Source organism: Camelus ferus, chromosome 9 (genome assembly GCF_009834535.1).
Source record: "Camelus ferus isolate YT-003-E chromosome 9, BCGSAC_Cfer_1.0, whole genome shotgun sequence".
Lineage (NCBI taxonomy): Eukaryota > Metazoa > Chordata > Mammalia > Artiodactyla > Camelidae > Camelus > Camelus ferus.
This window is the reverse complement of record NC_045704.1, coordinates 9,230,596-9,250,586: the sequence shown is the minus strand read 5'-3', so window position 1 is coordinate 9,250,586 and position 19,991 is coordinate 9,230,596. Positions and strand designations below refer to the sequence as shown.

Genomic DNA, 19,991 nt, shown 5'->3' with positions numbered 1-19,991 from the left:
GATTCACGGATAAGGTAGCAGCAGGTCCTGCTCAGGCCCCCCCTACTGCACCCACCATCTCATTGTCTCCAATGACCCCCTACTCCAGGAAGCTCACCTGGATTGCCCAGGACAGGAGCCCATGTCTTCAATTCTCTGGACTGAACTTAGATTGAAAGGGTCCTTGAGGTCACTCCACACATGCTGCCACCCCTTCCTCCACTAGGCAACACCTTGTTGGTCACAGCAGGGGCCCTGGTGGCAGGGGTGATGCAGGGGCCAGGGACACACGATCCAGCCCTGAGTTGTAGCCTTTCTCTGGGCGGGTGGCCAAGGAGGGCACAGAGAGGAAGAGAGAGTGTTTGCAAACAGGGCTGCTGCCAAGAAGGGGCCAGGGCGAGAGGGGGGAAGGTGTGAAGGAGAGAGGGGCCCAGCTGGTGACTGGCAGCCACGCCTGTGGGACTTGTCATCCCAGCTACACACACACACACCACCCCCCATGCAGGTTCAAGGTCTCACAGGCACACAAACAGGGATCCGGTGTCTGCACAGAGTGAGATACACTCAGACTTCCATCCCCCACCACACACACCCAGTCACACAATTACATGAGCACACGGGGGCTCAGATGCCCGGGGACACTCAAAATGAACGCACTCCTGTCATTAACATTCAGTGAGACACGTTCGAGCCCTCACTGTCTCTCTCTCTGTCTCACACACACACCATTACTTGTACACACACATGGATTCAGACCCTCACAGACAAACAAATACATAGAAATACACACTCCAGTTCCCATCCACAACCAGCTGGACGCTTTCAAGCGTATCTGCAGAAATATGTGCAAACAGTGCCGACACAGCATGGACACTCGCCCCCAGGCACACTCACACACGCACACCCAGCCTGCATCTCCCACCATCACCCTGCGCACCACTTCTGCATTCTTTCTGTCTCTGTGTGTGTCTCTCTCTGCCTGTCCCTTTCTGTCTCTGTTTCCCTTTCCCTCTCTCCTCCTCATCTCTGTCTCTCCTCCAGGACACGGTCTCCTGTGCACACGCACATACGCGCTGTCCTTCCAATGCCAGTCTGACAGACCAACAGCGTCGCAGGGACCTAAGTGCCAGATGGGCTTTATTTGCAGAGAGCGGCTCAGGCAAGAGAGATGAGACAGCAGTTATCAAGAGGGCCTGGACCCGGCACGTGGGAGGGGCAGAGGGGGTTAGGCAGGGAGCGAAACCCAGCAAGAGAGAGACCACCAGGGCAGAAAGACAGGCATACGCGGAGGGAGGCGGTGCAAACCCAGATGGGTCCGTTTATTGAGCAAGCATCTGTGGACCACCTACCCGGGGCGGGATGGGCCCTGCTCGGCGGGTCTGTCAGAGAGCAGGGCAGGCGGGGATCCCTGCCCTCCTGGAGCCCACCTTCCAGCAGGACACACAGAATAACCACTGATGAGCAAATAAATCTATCGGACAACTAGAAGGGAAGGAGCGTCATAGGCAAAAGGGGAGTGGAGTGGATGGGGGGGCTGGGAGGGCAGGCTAGGCCCCTGCAGTGTCCCTTTGCCGGTGGGGAGGCTGGCCTCATGGAGGGAGGCTGGCAGGAGGTGGCGGATGAGCCAGTCACACCGCAGGCCAAGGGAATAGCAGGTGCTGTTCCAGGGGAGATGGAGAAGGCCGTGGACAGATCCGGGGTGCTCTCAGAGATCACACATATGGCCAGGCATGGGGAATCAGAACAGGGGACGTGATGAGGCAGAGACGGACAGACAGCAGAGCAGCCAAGAGCCACCCCGAATGCTGAGGAGACTCCGGATGGGGTCCCTGCTTCCCTTCCCAAGTCTCCCCGGAAGGGCTGGGCCCCAGCCTCCCTCATTCTGTGTCTCCCTTGTACACCTCCTCTGTTTCCCCCTCCCGCTGCCTCCAGGGTTGCCCAAGGTAGCCCCGGACAGAGCTCACGGGGCTCCTCCTTCGGGGGTGTGGGTCCAGCAGCCCCCATAGGAGAGTGTCTGCCACGGGCGTCAGGCCAAACCAGGGCTGGGGACGGTCCTGGGGTTGGCCCGAGGCCTGCCAGATGACAAAGTCCTCATAGAAGGGGTCAGCCTCGGCCAGGGGCTGGTCCCAGGGGAAGTAGCCAGTGAGGAGGCAGAACAGCAGGACCCCCAGTGCCCACGCGTCCAGGGCAGGCTGGATGGGCAGGCCCTCCGGGAGGGGCGGGGGGCCGCAGAGCTCGGGCGCCGTGTAGGGGATGGGCGGCCCGGCCAGGCGGAGCAGGGTCCCGCGGGGCCGCGTGTGGCCGAAGTCGGTCAGCTTGACCCGCCGGCAGGCCGGGTCGCACACCAGCACGTTCTCCGGCTTGAGGTCCCGGTACACCAGGCCGAGGGAGTGGATGTGCTCCAGGGCCGAGGCCAGCTGGACCGCGCAGCGCTGGGCCGCGGGCTGCGGGAGGCCCACCTGCGGGGCACGGGCGTCAGCGCCCACCGCACCTCCCCGGCCAGCCAGAAGGGAACGGGCTGGCGGAGCTTGTCCTCGGCCCCAGGGAGCAGCCCAGGGGAAAGGGGGATGGCTGGTGAGGCCTGAGAGTCCTGGGGCCCTGTGTGAGCCCGCGAGGGCCGCTGAAGCTGGGCAGGGCACGGTGTTGATTCCGTGGTGGTGAACCCCACAAGAGCCGTGCGCCCCGCGCGTCACTGTGCAGTGCGCGTGATCCCTGAGGCCCAGGTTGGCGGGACGTTTGAGTGGGACCCCCTGAGGCTCTGGGAGGCCGACCCACCTTGGGCTGGATGAAGGCGATGAGGTCCCCGTGCAGGACAGGCTCGGTCAGGAAGCTGTAGGAGTCGGCTGACTCGACGCCAATGCCGTAGGCCGCCACGATGGCCGGATGGGGGCCCAGGGAGAGGCCCACACAGAACTCGTACAGGAAGCCGCGCAGGGAAGTGGAGGCCTTGGGGAGCTGCTTCAGGGCCAGGGTTGTGCCTGGAGACACAGGGACAGGTGTGGGGGAGTGTGGGAGAGCCCTGCTGCCCCTCAGCCTGGACCCTCTCCAACAGGCCATCTCTACCTCCTCCAAATCCTGACCCCCACCAAGCCCACCCTAAAATAGCATGGCCACCCAAACATACCAATGGTAGTAATAATAATATTAATAATAGCATTGAGTGAGTTCCTACCCTGCTGTCTTGGAACAGGTGGAGGAGGACCACGAAAACTGAACTACAACTCCCCATGAACTTGTTGGGCCCCTCGTTCTGGCAAACCCATGCCAAAAAGCCCTGCTCGAGGCGACTGGGGAAAAGACACCGTGCACTGGGTATGAGACCCCACGAAGGAATTATTATGAATTTTGCCACCTGCAGAAATGACTTCCTAGAATGGAAGCTCCCAGAAGGCAGAAACTCTGGTTTCTTCAATTTTTTTTTCTTTTCCATTATGGTCCTTAAAAAGCTAAAAATAGAGTTACCATAGGATCCTGCAATCCCACTCCTGGGCATACATCCAAAAAGACAAAAACTCTACTTTGAAAAGACACATGCACCCCAACACTCATAGCGGCACTATTTACAATAGCTAAGATGAGGAAACAACCTAAGTGTCTATTGACAGATGACTAGATAAAGAAGTTGTGGTATATTTATGCAATGGAATACTACTCAGCCATAAAAAAGAATAAAATAATACCATTTGCAGCAACACGGATGGATGGACCTAAAGATGATCATACAAAGTGAAGTCAGTCAGACAGAGATAAATATATGGTTTCTTCAATTTTTGAATCACCAGCTGCCAGGAGCCCAGGCTTCCCACTAAGAGGCTGTGTGTGATGGAGGAAGGTGGTCTCTGTGCCTGAAATGCTAGCCATCCCCAGCTGGGTGCAGCAGGGCCTCCTCTGTGCATCGAGAGCACCCTGAGTTCCTGCCACTGTGGCACCTGCCACCAGCTATTTTGTCATCTGTTCTCCCCCCATGCCATGAGCCTCTCGGAGCGCTCTGTCTTCATGCCCCAGTGCTGCCAGGGAGGGCATCTAGGAGGCCTCAAGGTGCACATTAAATGAAGCGCAGGTGGACGAAGCCTCCCAGCAAAAGCTGTTCCCTGTTACACGCGTGCCTCCAGGCTCTCTGACGCCCCAGCTCTGCGTCTCTCCTTGCATCCTTCTCTGTTATGGGCTGACTTGGGTCCACCACCAGCAGCCCTACCCCCGCCCCCTGCAAAACTCACACGTCAAAGTTCTAACCCCCCGGGGCTCACAGACTAGGGCTGTGTTTGGAGATCGGATCTTGAAAGAGGTGAAAGGAAATCATTGAGGTGGACCTTCGTCCAGTAGGCCTGGTGTTCTTATAAGAAGAGGAAATTTGGACACAGACATGCACCCAGGGAAGACCACACGAGGACACAGGGAGAAGGTGGCCATCCATAAGCCAAGGAGAGAGGCCTCAGGAGAAGCCAGCCCTGCCAGCACCTTGATCTCGGACTCCCAGCCTCCAGAACGGTGAGCCCAGTCTGCGCTACTTTGTTATAATAGCCTTAGGAAACGTACGGCCTCTCCTCCTGCAGGCTGAGAGCTCCCCGAGGGCGGGGCTGACCTCCCTGGGTGTCCAGCCCACCCCAACCCCAGACAGGGCTTAACCCTCCAGTCTCCTTGGAAGATATTGACCAGATTGGGGTCGGGGGAGCATGCCTTGCCCACCCACTGGGTGCTAGCCTTGCTGAGAGCCTGGCAGACAGCATGGCTCTGAGTCTTCCCCACAGTGACCACTAAGCCAGCCACACGTGAGGGCCATGGTGGGGGCTCTATCTTCCTCCCCGTTGTCGCCAACAACTCGAGCCAGTGACATCTCCTGGAGAGTCACAGTTCTTTCAGAGAAGGAATCTTCACCCACTTTCTCAAAGGAGGAGGCTGAGGTTCAGAGAGGGTAGGGGGGTTACCAAGGACACACAGCCTGGAAGGGGCAGAGACAAGACTTGATTCAGGTTTACAGACACCCCAGCCTTGGCTGGCTTCTGCCTGGGCTCACGCTCCTGCCCCCCAGCTCTGTCTCCAGGCCCTGGTACCTTTCTGACGGTGAGTGACCAGCAGGACCTGGCCGAAGCGGCCCTGGCCCAAGGGACGCACTTGCTGGTAGAGCTCATCCACCTCGGCTTGGACCAGGGTCTGGGCGCTCAGGGCCATCGTGTCCTCCAGCACCAGGGCCGCCTTCTGGCCCTGACGCAGCTCCTCTGCCGTGAGGCTCCCCAGGTCCTCATCAGCTCTGTTCTCTGCAGACCCCATCGCCAACTGTTCCTCATTTGAATGTTTGCCAGGCATCTCTGCAAGGGCAGAGGAGAGAGGGTGACCAGGACTCAGGTCCTGCCAGACCAGGGGTCAAGGGAGACCAGGAGGAGGCCTGGACCCCTGGGTCTGAGGGAGGGGGATGGAGGATCATTGGCACAGGCCACTCTGACTCAGTTTCTCTCTTTACTAGAGGCGTCTGTGGAGCAAGGAGACCAGTCCCTGGTTGGGGTGAGGTCAGGCTCGAGGCCACAGATGTCCCTCACCCCGCCCCCACATCCCTGCGCCATCTGATGGCCTGAGGATGAAAGATGAACCAGATAACTCGAGACACCCCCCCACCTTGTTTCCAAAGCAAACAGACTTGGGCCCTGGGGATGGATGAGCAGCCTCAGTCTCCTAAGAGGAAACAGGTGCCCTCTGCCTGCAGGGAGAGCGGGCTGCACTCACCAGGGCCCAGGGCATGCCTGGGCCCTGGAGGGGAGCAAGTGCTTGGGACCCATCCCCAAGCCCTTAAAAGGCCTGGGGTCCAACTCTCACAACCCAGCCCTTTTGCCTCAGACCTAGGATTCCGGGACCCCAGCCCCTCCTCCCTCAGACGCAGGAGTTTGGGCCCTCAGCTCCTCCGCCCTCAGACCCCCGAGGCCTGACATCCAGCTGACCCCTCTGCTGGGACTTCATACAACTCACACGTTGTGAGACCCCCAGACCTTGTGTCCCTAACTCAGCCCCTCTGCAGTGTCGAGGTCTGCAGACGAGCCCCTGAGGGACCCAGGACTCTGACCACCTGCCTGGCTTCACTCTCAGGTGCTGCCTACCTCAGGCCATTTGACCCTTGCCTCCTCCTGACCCGCTCTCCAACCTCCAGACCTCACCTTCTCCAAAGCTTGCCTGACCCTTCGGCTGCCCGCTGTGGTCAGTGCCCAGTACTAAGAGCCCATGCCAGCAGAGGCCTGCCCTGGAGCAAGACCCCGCCCCCACCTAGGGGGTCGTAGCCCCGCCCCAGGCCTCGCCCCTTCCACCTCACCCGGGGGAGAGCGACATCGTGTGTTATCTCCCAGAACTGGCTGTGGCCAGACAGATGTCCCAACCAGGAAATCAGACCCTCTTCCCTCACACCCAGGGGCCCAGGCCCCCAGGTCCTCCTCTCTCAGACCCAGGGTCCAGACCCCCATTCGCTCCCTCAGACCTAGGACAGGAGTCCAGGCCCCCAGCCCCTTCTCCTCCAGACCCAGGGGTCCAGATCCCCAGCCCCTCCTCCCCCAGACCCAGGGGTCCAGATTCCCAGCCCTTCCTCCCTCAGACCCAGGGGTCCAGACCCCCAGCCCCTCCTCCCTCAGACCCAGGGGTCCAGATCCCCAGCCCCTCCTCCCTCAGACCCAGGAGACCAGACCCTCTGTAGGGGATGAAATCATTTCCCTAGCTTGCCCCTGCCTTGACCCCACCCAGCTGCCCCATCAATGCCCCATTGACAGGTCAGACACAAGTGTTTGGTGAGGGGTGTCCAGGGGCAGAGACACTGGGGTCCTGTTTGGGGAAAGGATGAGACAACAGGATTCCAGAGCGATGCAGTGAGCGATGACCTCAGACTTGGGGGGGCAGAGAAGCAGGTGGTGCAGCAACTGGGAAGTGAGGGGCCTCAGGGGAGGGGGCAAAGGGAGGGGAGTCCACGTTCCGAGTCTGCAGACTTCAAAGTGGGTGGTGGGAGCAGGCAGGGACTCCCAGGGCTGAGGGAGGAGATGGGGGACCTGGAGGGCCACACTCACCCCCCAGGTTTATAGCTAGATGACCGGTATGAATTCAGTTCTTTTTAAATCAACTTTTTATTTCAGAATCATTTTTTGATTTACAGAACAGCTGCGTTGGGCTCCCATGTCCCCTCACCCACTCCCCACCAGGTTAATACCTCCCACAGCCACCGGTGCCTTTGTCCAAATGGAGACATTAACTGTCAAACCTAGTTCTGGTAAGATGTGGAGGAAGCAGGTCCCGGTAACTGACCCTGTGCTGGGTGCTGGGGACACGGCCCCTGACCCACGTGGCCCTGCCCTGCAGGAGGAAGCCTCACAGGCCAGGGGTCTGTGTGCTGTGACGGGGGAGGCGTAGGGCCAGCCCGGGTCACCTGGACATCCCTGCACACCAGCCGTGGCCCTCACATGCACGGTGTGCATGCTCTCAGGGAGCTGGACAGGAAGCTCGCCATGTGGGAGCAGGACCCGAAGGGAGGAATGAAGAAGCCCAGGTCCCTCCTGGACAGCCTGAGGGGGAGAGGGAAAGGTGGAGACGCAGATCACTGGGCTACAAGCTCCAGGCAAGCCGGAGAGGCCCCGGGCCGGGGCCTGGTGTCTGGAGGCCTGGAGTTGGGAAGAAGGCATCCTAGGGGAGAACATGGGACGTGTGAATGTCTGCAGGAGCGTGCGTGTGTGCACGTGAGCACTGAGCGTGTGGAGATTTAGGTCTAGAAAGGATGAGTGGCTCCCTCAACGCCGCCCGGAGCCCAGGGCAGTGGGAGAGGTAGGGGGCGAGGTCTCCGTCTCGGTGCCACGGACCGTGGGGGTCGCCTGAAGTCTCAGAGGAGAGGGGTGACTGCATCGGAGCTCCGTGAAAAGCACCCAGCATGTCCCCACAGTGCAGAAGTGTGTCTGTGGGGGAAACGGCACCTTCCTTCAAGAGGACACATTCAGGACAGAAGAGGAAGGGTCCTTGAGGGAGGAGGGGGCTAGAACCCCTGGGTCTGAGGGAGGAGGAGATGGGGTCTGGAGTCCTGAGTCTGAGGGACGGGGTACCGGGGATCCCGGATTCCCAACTCCTCAGCTGGGAGGCATTTTGCAACCAAGTCCAGCCTTCATTTGGGAGAGGTGCAATGTGTTCTGTCTCTGTCCTCCCGGGAGCAGCTGTCTCTCCATCCAGGTGGCCATGGGGGCTGGGGGAAGGGCCTTTGGCCCCGGCTCCGGCCACCTGTCCCCATCACCTGGTCAGGGCTCTCCCCCATCTGTCCCCATCCTCCCACCACTTTTGTTGCCATCCTCCTCCTCTGACCACTCTTCCAGGCTTGCTCCCCTCTCTTCCTCCTCCTCCACATCCTCACTGGACATCCTCCCCAGGCCCCTAGCTCTCTCTTTGTTCCCCGTTAACCCCCAGTCATCCCCCAGGAAATCCAGGACAGTCAGTGGGGGACTTCTAGTCTCAGGATCCAGGTCCAGAAGCCCCTGGAGCAATGCCAGAGCTGGGGGCGCAAACTGGTCCCAAGGGGGGGGTGGTTGAGGTGGCTGGGGCTTGGTGGTCATCCAGCCAGCAAAGGCCTCGAACTCAGGGTCAGGGGCCAGCGCCACATCCCATGGGAAGCAGGCAGTGGCGGCGCAGAAGAGAAGCACCCCCAAGCCCCAGGAGTCCACTGCTGGTCGCAGGGGAAGGGTGTCAGGTGGCAGCAGGAGGCAGAGCTCAGGTGGGGCGGAGGGCAGTGGCCCTGGGGGGGCAGGGGTTGGACTGCCCTCAGGCCGGGTCAGACCCAGGTCACCCAGGGCCACACGGCTGCAGACTGGGTCAAAGACCAGCACGTTGTCTGGCTTGACATCTGCGTGGACCAGCCCCCGGCCGTGGAGGAAGTCCAGGGCTCCAGCTAGCTGGGCCACCACCCGCTTTACCAGCAGTTCTGGGAGGGCCTGGGGTCAAGGAGAGAGGATGAAGGTCAAACTGCCTTGGTTCCTTCTATGTTTTGTTTCTTGAGGTTCAAGAATCCAGAATTCCAGACCAGAGATCTCTAGGGTCCCCACAACATCCCCCCGGGACCTTCTCCAGATCGTCCTCAACCACAACCCGCCCCCACACCTGTGCTCCTGCAGGCCGGTGCCCAATGTTTTCCTCACAGGAGCCCACATCTCACTGGGCTACCAGAAGCTCCTTAAAAGCTCATCAGACTTTCTCCCAGCACTCAGATCCACTCCTTATATTTCTTATCTCCTCTAAACTGACCACTCAGATCGTCAGTGAGAACCCAAACCCCACACTTAACCCTGATCTTTGTCCTGTACCAATACAGACCCCATCTCTAACTCAGGCCTGGTTTTAAAGTCCCGCAGTTTACTTCATCAGCTGATTGATAGGTCTATCCATCTAACTAGCCAGGCAGCCAGACAGCAATCCATCCATCAAAGCCGTCATCCAGCCAGCAGCCTCGACAGCAGTGTTTCTACTCAGTATCCATTCAACCAGCCAGTCAGCAATTCAATAATTTATCCAGTTATTTAGTATCCAACATCCATCCATTCATCCCTCCTTCCTTCAATCCATCCACACATCCATCCAAAATCCATCTGTCCACCAATCTTTCTGTGTATTCACCCATCCATGCATCCATGCATCTACCCATCCACCAATCTTTCCATATATTCACCCACCCATCCATCCATCTACCCAACTATCCATTCATCCACCCATCCATCCATCCACTCGTCCATCCATCCATCCCATCCATCCATCCATCCCACTCTCTCCTTCCTTCTCTCTCCCTCCTTCGTTCCTTCTGTTTATCCTCAACCCTATCTCAAATCCAAAGTCTATTCCTAAAGATGGACTCACCATAAATTCAAACTCAGCTATCTCCAGAATATCCAGGATTCAGTCCTGGTGGTCTTTCTAGAGAGAACTCAATCTCTACACACATCTTCAATCATTCCTACTTCGTGCTGCAGCCCCGTCCACACTCTCCTCCACACCCCTTACCAATCTGTAATCAGCCCTAAACTCGACTCACCCACCTGCCCACACCTGCTCCCAGTCCCAATACCAATGGAAGTGCATCTCTTTCTCCATCCCCACGCCCTCCATCAGACCTGATCCATCAACCCCAGCCCCAGCTCCCTGCCCAGGCAAGCTCATGTCTGGACGGTTGGATGGATTAGGGTTAGGGTTAGCCATGGAATTGCATTGAGAATTAGAAATAAGGAGGTTGTTTGGGGGCTTAGGGAGGAGCTGGGTTGGGCACTGCTTTGGGGGGTCAGGGTTGGAGACAGGTTTGGGGTGAGGGGCACAGTCAGATCTGGGGTGAGCAGTCCCAGCCTGCATCCCCTGCCTGTCTCACCCGTTCCTGCAGCATCCCGCTGAGATCCCCACAGGGTGCATACTCCTGGGCGAAGGCAAAGTGTCGGGGTGTCTCCAGGGGGCCCGGCAGGGTCTGGAGCAGGCCTGGATGAGATGACACACAGCGGCCTACGCAGAACTCTCTCAGGAAGGTGGTTCTCAGGACCGAGTCCCGAGGTAGGAGCTTCAGAGCTACAGCCGGACCTGCTAGGGAGGTGGGGGCGGAAGACTTCAGGGTGCTCTGATCTTGCTGTGGGGCCTTTAGCAAGTCACTTAACCTCTCTGAGCCCCAGATGTCTCATGCATGATACAAGAAGGGCAGGGTATATTGTCTGACCTCTCTGTGCCTCCTGTTTCTCCGTCTGTAAAGTGCGGGTTGGAGGGGACCTTCCCTGAGGACTCTTCCTGCTCTGACTCAGGCTGCTGGGTGGTCTCGCACAACTGCCTTACCCTCTCTGGACCTCAGTTTCCTCTCGCCTAAAGTAGGGGACGTGGCGACTTGAGTTTCAATCCAAGCTGTGCTTCTGCCTTGCTGTGTGACCTCAGGCAAGTCTCTCGCCCTCTCTGGGTGACCTCTGTTTTATGGAATATCACTGAACTCTTAACTGTCTGACAGCCCCATCAGGGGTCCTTGCCAGCTATCCGCAAGGACGCTCCCTGTCTCAGTGGCTTCCTAGAACCCTATTAGGAGGACGTCCTGGAGCCTTTCCTTTGGTGGCCAAACTCACCCCCTTGGCGATGCCGGGCAAGGAGCACGCGGCCATAGGAGCCGGAGCCGAGTTTTCGGATGAGGCGATACTGAACACGCAGATTCCTCACTGGGGTCACCCTGGTGGCCGTCAGCTCCACGAGCCGTTGGAGGGCCGTGGCTGTGTCCTCCTGTAGGAGAGGGACAGAAGTGGGGAGGGGGTGAGTCCAGGGCCCACTGAGAGCAGTGGGGAAATTGGAGGCCTGGCCCAGGGCTGATGTGGGGAGCTGGGGGACGGGGTCACTGTCCCCAGAGAGGAGGATGAGTCACAATGACTCACCCAGCCTCAGGCCACCTGTTTTTGTGTCCTGGCGGGGTTATGGGTGATTGTCTCAGTGACCCTGCCCATTGCCATCTGTTGGAGCCACCAGAAGCCCCCAGCCCCAATTGGGGCTGCCTCCTCAGCCCGCACAGCCCCCCGGTGCACTGTCTCTCTCTCCACCCTCCCCTCTTCCTGTGTTTCCCGCTCTTTGCTTCTGAGTACATTTCTCCGGGGGCCTCGGTCTGGCTGTGTCTCCTTGGGTTTGCCTTATTCTGGGTCTTTGATGTTTCTGTTTCCCTGTCTCTTCCCTTTCTTTCTGTGTGTCTCTCTGTGTCTGCCCCCGGCCTTCTCCATCTCTGTCTCTGGCTCCATTTACCTGCATCTCTGTCTCTGACTCTGTCTCAGTCTCTCCCTCCCTTGTCTCCCATCTCTCACCTCCGGGTCCCCATCCTCGTGGTTCTTGGGGTCCCTGAGCTCCATCTCGGGGTCACCTGGTGTCAGCTGGCTCTCAGGTAAGTGCCCCTTACCTGAGCCCCACTGCAACCAGCCCACTGAGCCCCACTGCCCGCCTTGGCAGAGCCCAGGCCGAGGAGCTCATCCAAGAGGGTCTGCCTCTGCCTCCCTCTGTGTCTGTCTAAGTCCAGAGGTTTCCCTGACTGTCTCTCCTCTCTCTCCACACCCTCCCTGTCCCTGTCTTGCTATTGTTCTGGCTCCTGGGTCTCCAGGGTGAGTCTCCCTGTGCTGTCTCTTGGTCCCTGGCCCCTCGCCCTTGTCCCCACGCTCTTCCCGCTGTGGCTGCTGTCTGCCTGTTTGTCGTTCAGGATGTCCGGGCTCTGTCCCCCTCTCTGGCCTCCTCTCCCCAGTGTTTCTCGGTCTCCCTCCTCCCGTCTTTGTTTCTGACTCTCTCTCAGAGCCTTTTGTCCCTCCCTTTCTCTGGGCCCGGGACAGGGGTGTGTGTGACAGCTCAGAGACATCCTGTCCCCCTCACCCCTCCCTCACCCCCTCTGACCCGCTGCCCCCCTCCCTCCCCCTTCCAAACTTAGACCAGCTTGGACTCTGGGCTCTGGTCCCAGGACAGAGGGGACAAAATATATCATGAACCCCCAAGAGCCGGGCCTGAGAGCCACAGGAAAAGGGGAGACTGGCCCCTTCACACACCTTACCTGGGATGGAGACCCAGAACTTTCTGCTTCCACCTTCCTCCATGGGCCCGGAGTGCTGGCCTCCAGGAACCAGGGAGACCATTCCCAGAGCTCCTTAATACTGAGTCTCCACCCCCAGCCCCTCCTCCCTCAGACCAGGGGTCCAGCCCCCAGCCCCTCCTCCCTCAGACCCAGGAGCCCTTAATAGCCATGAGACACTGGGGGAGAAGGCTTCTTTCGTGTACTCAGCACAGCTCTGAGCCCAGCTCTCTGCTGAGGCCTTCACGCTGGCTCTTCCCAGCCACCCAGAAGCATGGGGATTTATCCCCAGTTTACAGAGCAGGAAACTGAGGCTCTGCAAGGCTGCGATCAGCTTACACGAGGTCAGAGGGGAGGAGGTGTCGGGGGATCTGGGCCAGGTCTGTGTGACTCAGCGGGACGCCTGCCGCACCAGGTTCCCACTACTACTACAAACTGCTATTAATAAAAACACGGCTAGAACAGTGACCGGGCCTCTGGAAGGATCCCCAGGAAACTGGCTCCTCTGTTGGCCCTGGGGAGCTGGGCAGGGCTGGGGTGGGCAGAGGGAGATTTTCCTTTGCTCTTGGGCTTTCTGAGGTTTGTGCAAAGTTGCAAGCACAGATTGGAGGGGAAAAGCCCCAGTGAGCGCCTCCAGCCCAAAGCCAGGCTTCACGAATGTTATTTTTTGCATATCGCTTTCTCTTTTCTTTTGGGGGAACGGGGTATTTTAAAGTAAATTACAGCCCCCACAAATCTTTGGGGTGAAACGATACGCTGCGTGGTGTTTGGTTTCACATACGCCAGCGGGAGAGCATCATGCCCGCGTGAGGGCGGGGCGCCTTGCGGCCACAGCGCAGTGTTGCTGCGGACGAGGAGGTTCATTTTGCTCTTTCTCTTTGATTCTGCTGGAAATTTTCCCTCATAAAAAGCTAAAAGTGGCCCAATAAACGACAGACATTGTGACAAATTGTGCCCCAACACTCAAGGTCACGTCTCTATCAAAGTAAGGAAAATTTCCAGCTCAACCACAAAACGTTCATCAGTCACATCAAACGGCGCTAAAGGTTATCCCTTAAAATGAGGTAACACCCAGTTCTTGCTCTGCGTCCCGCATTTGCCCAGATGAGTCTTCTGTTGCTGCTTTAGTTGAGTCAGTAATCCATGTCAACACACGGCTTTTGGGGAACTTTTAATTCACATTATTTGAATTTCCCCCACAGCATGCGTTACCTATTCAGAAACTAAAACTAAAATGAGCTAATGCAATGATGCTTATCAGGTGTAAGGCCCTGGTTTGCTCTCTCTCCCTTTTTAATTAATTCAAGGCTTTGTGGAGTCCTTCCTACAAGGCTTGGACAAGCCAAATGATGGCTCCCAATTTCCTAAGGGAGAAACTGAGGCCTGGAGAAGCAGAGGCACTGGTCACCAGCCAGCGAGAGGCAGAGCCAGGGTCCCCGAGGCTCTGGGGACCCCAGGCTGCCCCCTTACCTCCCCACCCAGTGCAGGCTGGAGCTGATCCTTCTTGTGGGGCCTGAGGCTGCTGTGCATGTGCAGGGTCCCCCAGGAGGAGGGTGAGAGGGGATGCTGTGGGCCTCCAGCCCTCCCCAGTCGTCCCCCCCACCTCCAGGCTCACTGATGATCCGGGGAGCTTTGCACCTCCCCATTTAGCAACATTGCCCTGCGGGGTCACCCAGAGTGACCTGGAGAGGCAGGTGTGGTAGGAGGGCCGGGGGGAGGCTCAGGCCCTGGCCCGGGGTGCACACACCCCTGGTTAAAGCTGGCCTTCCGCCTCCCCATCATGTCTCCTGCTCTCCAGCCTCCAAGAGCTCCTCCTGTGACCTTCTGCCTCTGTCCCCCTGGCCAAGCGAGTGCTCCCTGACAAGTGTCCAGCTGCCTCTGAGCCTCAGTTTCCTCATTATGAAATGGGACTAACTACAGGACCTACCCAGAGTGTTATTCTTAAACATTTCTCATGTGTAATATATTACATATTTACAATATATAATTATTATATCAATACAATAATAAATACACTCCACATTACCTTACATATAACTATATGATATATTATATATGCTATGTATTACAGATAGTATATCTCTTACACGCTATTTATGGATTTTATATGTTTTTCCAAATAAAATAATACTAAAAGATCACATAAAGAATTAACTTGCACTTCAAAGGTTGTGTAGTTGATAACTTAACTCACCTGTTCTCCCACCCCATTGTTGGGCCGAAAAAGAGATGCAAAGAAAAAGAAAAGAAAAAGCTGTAACATTACATCAAAACGTTTTGTCTGGAAAGAGTAGGGTTATAAGCCAGTCAGTCAAATCTCAATGCTTAGTGGTATCACGGTGCATCGTGATGAAAACTGGGCTCCCTCCACTTGTGTGTTCACAGTATTGTACCTGGAAGGCGGGGGGCTTTGTTCATCCATACATTGAATAAATACTGTTAAATAAAAGAATGGATGAAAACACTAAATGTAGCACCTAAAAGAGAATGATTGCTTAACTATCATTATTATTAACAAATACACTCATGGCAGTTGGAACAGACCAGACACTCTGCTGGGGGCTTTATACAACCATTCAGGATCTCACCAAACCCTTGTGATCTATCTATGATAATAGTTCTATTATTTTTCAAGGCACAGACAGGCCACACGTGCTGTCTCACACAGCAGCATAAAACTTCGCTATGGTTTGTCATGCAAAAGAATATTTCACTGAAAAAGAACCTGAAAACAAATATATGTATATATATGCATGACTGGGACATTGTGCTGGACACTAGAAACTGACACATTGTAACTGACAGTACTTAAATTAAAAAAATAATAATTCATCATCTTGTTAAAAAACAAAATAACAATGAAAAAGAGACTATTTCAGGCACACCCCCCACCAAATATCCCAAATAACCATCCTGAGTGCCTACACATCCAGCCGAAAATATAAAACTTTTAAAATATAATTGGAATCCTCTGTGTACTTACCCTTCTCCAAATCCTTCCCTTCCCTCCCAGAAGTAACCACTATCCCCAACTGAGGTGTTTGTTATTCCTCCTGTTAAAACAATACTTTTGTTACATATGTATCAATCTGTAACTGCCATAGAGTATCGCCTTGCATGTGTTTAAAGTTGTATAAATAGCAGCATGTCCCTGACCTCTAGCTCTGCCTTTGTCCTCACCAGCTCAACCCCGTTTGCAAGTTTCATCTGTGTTGTTATATGGACCTCGGGTTCTTTCCTTTGCAAAGATGTTCAACAGTCTAGTGTATGGACATAATGTATTTTGTGGACCCGTTCTTCTGAGCACAGACATTTTATTTTTCTCCAATATTGTGCTCTTACAAGCAGGGGTGCAGAGAATGTGCACATATTCGTTGACTTGTGCTAAAGGGTGCACTTCATGCGGCACTGGCCACAAAGCGGATTTCTTGGTGGAAAGAGTAATAATGTGCAGCTTTCTTAGATATTGCCACACAGCCCTCCAACGTGGCTCTATCTGACATTGCTTTATTTTTTTCCTTCAAGTTCCTAGGTACCTTTGAGAACCTGAAGAAAGCTATGAAGACTTGCACTGTCTGATACAAAAGCCACTAGCCATGTCTGTGTGGCTTGCTGGCACTTGAAATGAGGCTGGTCCAAACTGAGATGTGCTGTGAGTACAAAATAGACCCCGGATTTCAAAGACTTAGCACGAAAAAGAGAATGTAAACTATCCGTTGGTGATATTTATATTAATTACACGATGACATGATAATGTTTTGGATATACAGCCAGGCTCATCATGGGCAGATTCTGTATTTGCAAATTCGCCTACCCACTCGAACGTGTCTGTAACCCCCCAGAATTAACTATCCAAGTGCGTTCACAGGCATGCGCAGGGCGGCCAGCAGTTGCAGTTTGACACATGTCCCCAGCTAAGGTTGGCCGAGGTGACACTGTGCCTTCTTGTTTCAGCTTTCAGAGTGTCCTTTTTTCAGTATTGTGCTTTTTGTCGGTGATTTGGCAGTTTTGAACATAGCACAGAAGTGCTGTCTAGTGTCCCAAGCAGTTAGGGGGCTGGGATGCGCCTTAAGGAGAAAATGTGTGTGTTCTACCTTTGCTCCAGGTGTGAGCTACAGTGTTGTTGGCTGTGAGTCCAATGTCAGAGAATCAATGAGATGTACTAGACAAGATTTCTTGAAACAGAAATACACAGAAAACAAGCTTATGAACTGATCTGTGAACAGAAAAATCGTGACCAAAGTCTCGCAGGAAACTAACGCCATGGTCCCCCCCAGGGACAGTGGCTCAGTATCAGTGATTCAGTGTCCCAGGATGTCATAGGCCGTCAGTTCGGTGACTAAGGAGAATCGACTGCACACTGTATCGAGTGGCAAAAAACATTGTCAAAGTGATTTGCACCTTCTTTCTCTTTTTACTTTTGTCAAAATGGAAGCACACCATTTGGCAGAGAGCATGCAGGGTTACAGACTCCGCTGGATCTCTCTAGAAGTCTAGAGACCACGCGCTAAGAATTGTGGCATTCTCCTTGTCCCGGTCCCATGGGGACCATCACCCCAGCCTCCTGCCCACCTCTAGTCTCTGCCCAGAGTGTGCCCCTCTCCCTCCCAAAGGCATCTTTCTAACATTCAGAGATAACCTGTGTCCCTCAACTTCTCAGTACCACCCCATGGTTCCCCATTGCCCTCGGGAAGGACTCCAAGCTCCCCAGCCTGGCCTCTGAGCCCTCCAGGGGAGCTGGCCCTTGCTTCACCTTATCTGCCGCCCCACCCCATCTCACCCGCCACTCCAGTCACAAGAAAGGACTCACAGTTCCCCGAGGCACCCTGGATTCCTCTCTCCCTCTCCTCGGGAAATGTGTGTGGGGCGAGGAGGCTGACGGCCGGCCGAGTGAAGGGCGTGTGTAAGGGCTTCGTAAATCCCGCGTGATTAGCGATAATTATAGCCAGTATTTACTGAACTCTGTGTATTACCATCCCCTGTGTTAATCCTCGCAGCGGCTGGGGAGAGGTAGGTCCTATTATTAGCTCTGTTTTATAGTTGAGGAAAGGGAGACTCGCAGAGATTAAATCTCTTGCCCAGTGTCCTGCTGGGGGTCAGCGGCAGAGTTGGGACTCAAACGGGGACAGTCAGGCTCCACACTTCATGCCCCGGGGGCCTCTCTGCTGTGCTAGGTGTCTGCGGGCCAGGAGCTGGGGTCAGATGTGTGTCCAGGAAACTGACTTCTCATTTCCATCCAAATGCTACACACAGTTTCCAGGGGTCTGAGATGAGGCAGGTAGATTCTGTCCCTGGCAAGGAGGAGTCTGGCGGGTATCAGGCAATGTTGCAGGTCCTGTGGGACACATCAGAGAGCAAAGTGGATAACTCCCACCGTCAGAGCCAGATCTGAGACAGGGAGGTGATGAGTGGCTGCTTAGGGGGTTGGGGACGACACCTACGGGGTGCGGTGCTTCTTTGCGAGGTGATGGAGATGTTCTGAAATCGATCATGGCGATGCTCACACAACTCTGTGATGACCCCAAAAACCTCTGAGTTGTACACTTTAAATAGGCACATTGTGGAAGAAGGGAATGATATAGCTCAGTGAAGCTATAAAAAAATCCCTGCCCCCAGGGAGCACACATTCTAGCCAGAGGCCACAGTGGCATCACGTATTAGAACCCCCAGGTCAGTTAACGCTCCCTTCCTCCTGTAGTAACAGAATGGTTTTCAGCCATTATCATGGAAGAGCCAACAGCATCCTTCTTTTCTAATTTTTTTAAACTTAAAAAAAATGTTTTTGTTTTGTGGGGGAAAGTAATTAGGTTTATTTATTTTTAGAGGAGGTACTGGGGATCGAACCCAGGACCTCGTGCATGCTAAGCATGTGCTCTACCACTGAGCTAGACCCTCCCTCCCCATCAGCATCCTTCTTGATTTGTGTTTTTTTAGTTTTTTTTTTTAATTAATAAACTTAATTTTTTAGAGTTGTACCCTGGAAGATGATGCGTGTGGGTAGGGATGGTGTTATGGGCTGAAGTCCTAACCCCTGGCACCTCAGAATGTGGCCTCATTTGGAAATAGGGTCATTGCAGATGTAGTTAGTTTAAGGAGGTCACACTGGAGAAGGTGAGCCCTGATCCAGTATGGCTGGCGTCCTTACAGTAAGGTGGCCACATGAAGACAGACACCCGAGAGAACACCGTGAGACGATGAAGGAAGAGGTGGAAGGGATGAATCTAACCAACCAAGGAAACCAAGGAAGCCAAGGATTGCTGGCCAGCCCCCAGAGGCTGGGAGGAGGCAAGGGAGGAGTCCCTTGCAGGTTTCAGTGGGGGCACAGCCCTGCAGACACATGATCCTGGACGTCTAGCCTCTGGAGCTGTGAGACAATACATCTCTGTTGTTTTAAGCCAGCTCTTGGTCCTCTGTTAGGGCATCCCCAGCCAACCAGTACAGATGGAGGGACCTGAAGCAATGAAATCATTAAAGAAGCCAACTTGCTTTGGCAGTGAGTGCCCAGTAAAAGAAACGAAACAGAGAGATTGCATTTGTTTTCGATGTATGCTCAGTAACAAATCAGCACAAATGTAGCAGCTTAAAGCAGCACCTGCCTGTCAGCTCACAGTTCCTGTGAGTCAGGAGCCTAGGGAGGCAGAACTGGGTTCTCTGCTTGGGGTAAACTGGGAGGTTCCTGTTTCCTTGCTGGCTGTCAGGCAGAATCCAGTTTTAAGAGGCTCTCTACATTCCCTGTCATGGGGTCCCCTCTGCCTTCAAAGCCAGCAATAAAAATCTCTCCCGTCTTGAACCTCCCCTCATTCTCTGAGTCTCTTTCTCCAGGAAGAGCCCCGTCTCTTTTGGGGGGGGTCACCTCATTAGGCCAGGCCCACGGAAGATTGTCTTCCTACCCGAGATTTGGAACCTTAATTCCAGCTGCAATGACCCTTCATGGCGGCACCTGAATCCGCATCTTATTGAATAGTTGGGCGGAGGTGTGTGCTCACCCAGGAAGCAGGGCTCTTGGGGGCCATCTTAGAATTCTGCCAAATATTGGGATGATGGAAATCATCAAAAACTGATTTATGGTGGAACAGCTTGGTCAGCTGACTAAAAATGTTGCTGAGTTGCACGTTTGTAATGGGCCATGTCTCTTTGTCACCAAACTGCAAAGCAGTACAACTCAATACGTTGTTTTAAAAGTTAAAAAAAAAAAAAAAAGAATTCTACCACCAAGAAGGGATCCACAGAGAAAGACGGATGTAGGGCGAGGCTCCTGGGGGCGGGGTCTGAGGGGTCATTCCAGGCGAAGAGGATCGCCTGTCCAAGGCGAGTGGCGTGCCTGACACCGGCCAATGGGCAAGATAATAAGTGGTAGCTACACTTAGTCTCCTATTATCAGAAGTCTGGAGACGGCCCAGCTCCCCCACGGCCCCCACCCCTCTCTCTCTCATTCTCTGCCCCCCCCCTCCCGGTGACCTTGGGTGGGTCACTT

At 55.0% G+C, this 19,991-nt stretch overlaps 2 protein-coding genes across 4 annotated transcripts; both read right to left on the bottom strand.

Annotated features, from left to right (window-relative positions):
• Positions 1 to 1,272: 1,272 nt before the first annotated feature.
• On the bottom strand, positions 1,273 to 10,460 carry SBK2 (SH3 domain binding kinase family member 2). 3 transcript variants are annotated; one of them, XM_032485469.1, is made up of 5 exons: positions 6,123 to 6,276; positions 5,031 to 5,285; positions 3,660 to 3,686; positions 2,755 to 2,957; positions 1,273 to 2,438 (listed from the first exon to the last, which is right to left on the bottom strand). In XM_032485469.1, exons 2-5 carry the CDS (start codon positions 5,281 to 5,283, stop codon positions 1,857 to 1,859), a joined length of 1,065 nt encoding a protein of 354 aa, XP_032341360.1. In that variant the 5' UTR covers positions 5,284 to 5,285; positions 6,123 to 6,276; the 3' UTR covers positions 1,273 to 1,856. The 3 variants fall into 3 exon arrangements, with proteins under 3 accessions (XP_032341360.1, XP_032341361.1, XP_032341359.1); XM_032485470.1 differs by having other exon boundaries at positions 6,066 to 6,205; XM_032485468.1 differs by lacking the exons at positions 3,660 to 3,686; positions 6,123 to 6,276 and adding an exon at positions 10,328 to 10,460.
• SBK3 (SH3 domain binding kinase family member 3) lies at positions 7,052 to 12,303 on the bottom strand. Its single transcript, XM_006177131.3, has 4 exons — positions 11,772 to 12,303; positions 11,055 to 11,205; positions 10,328 to 10,530; positions 7,052 to 8,909 (listed from the first exon to the last, which is right to left on the bottom strand). The coding sequence occupies exons 1-4, from the start codon at positions 11,814 to 11,816 to the stop codon at positions 8,223 to 8,225; spliced, it is 1,086 nt and encodes a 361-aa protein (XP_006177193.1). The 5' UTR covers positions 11,817 to 12,303; the 3' UTR covers positions 7,052 to 8,222.
• Positions 12,304 to 19,991: the final 7,688 nt, after the last annotated feature.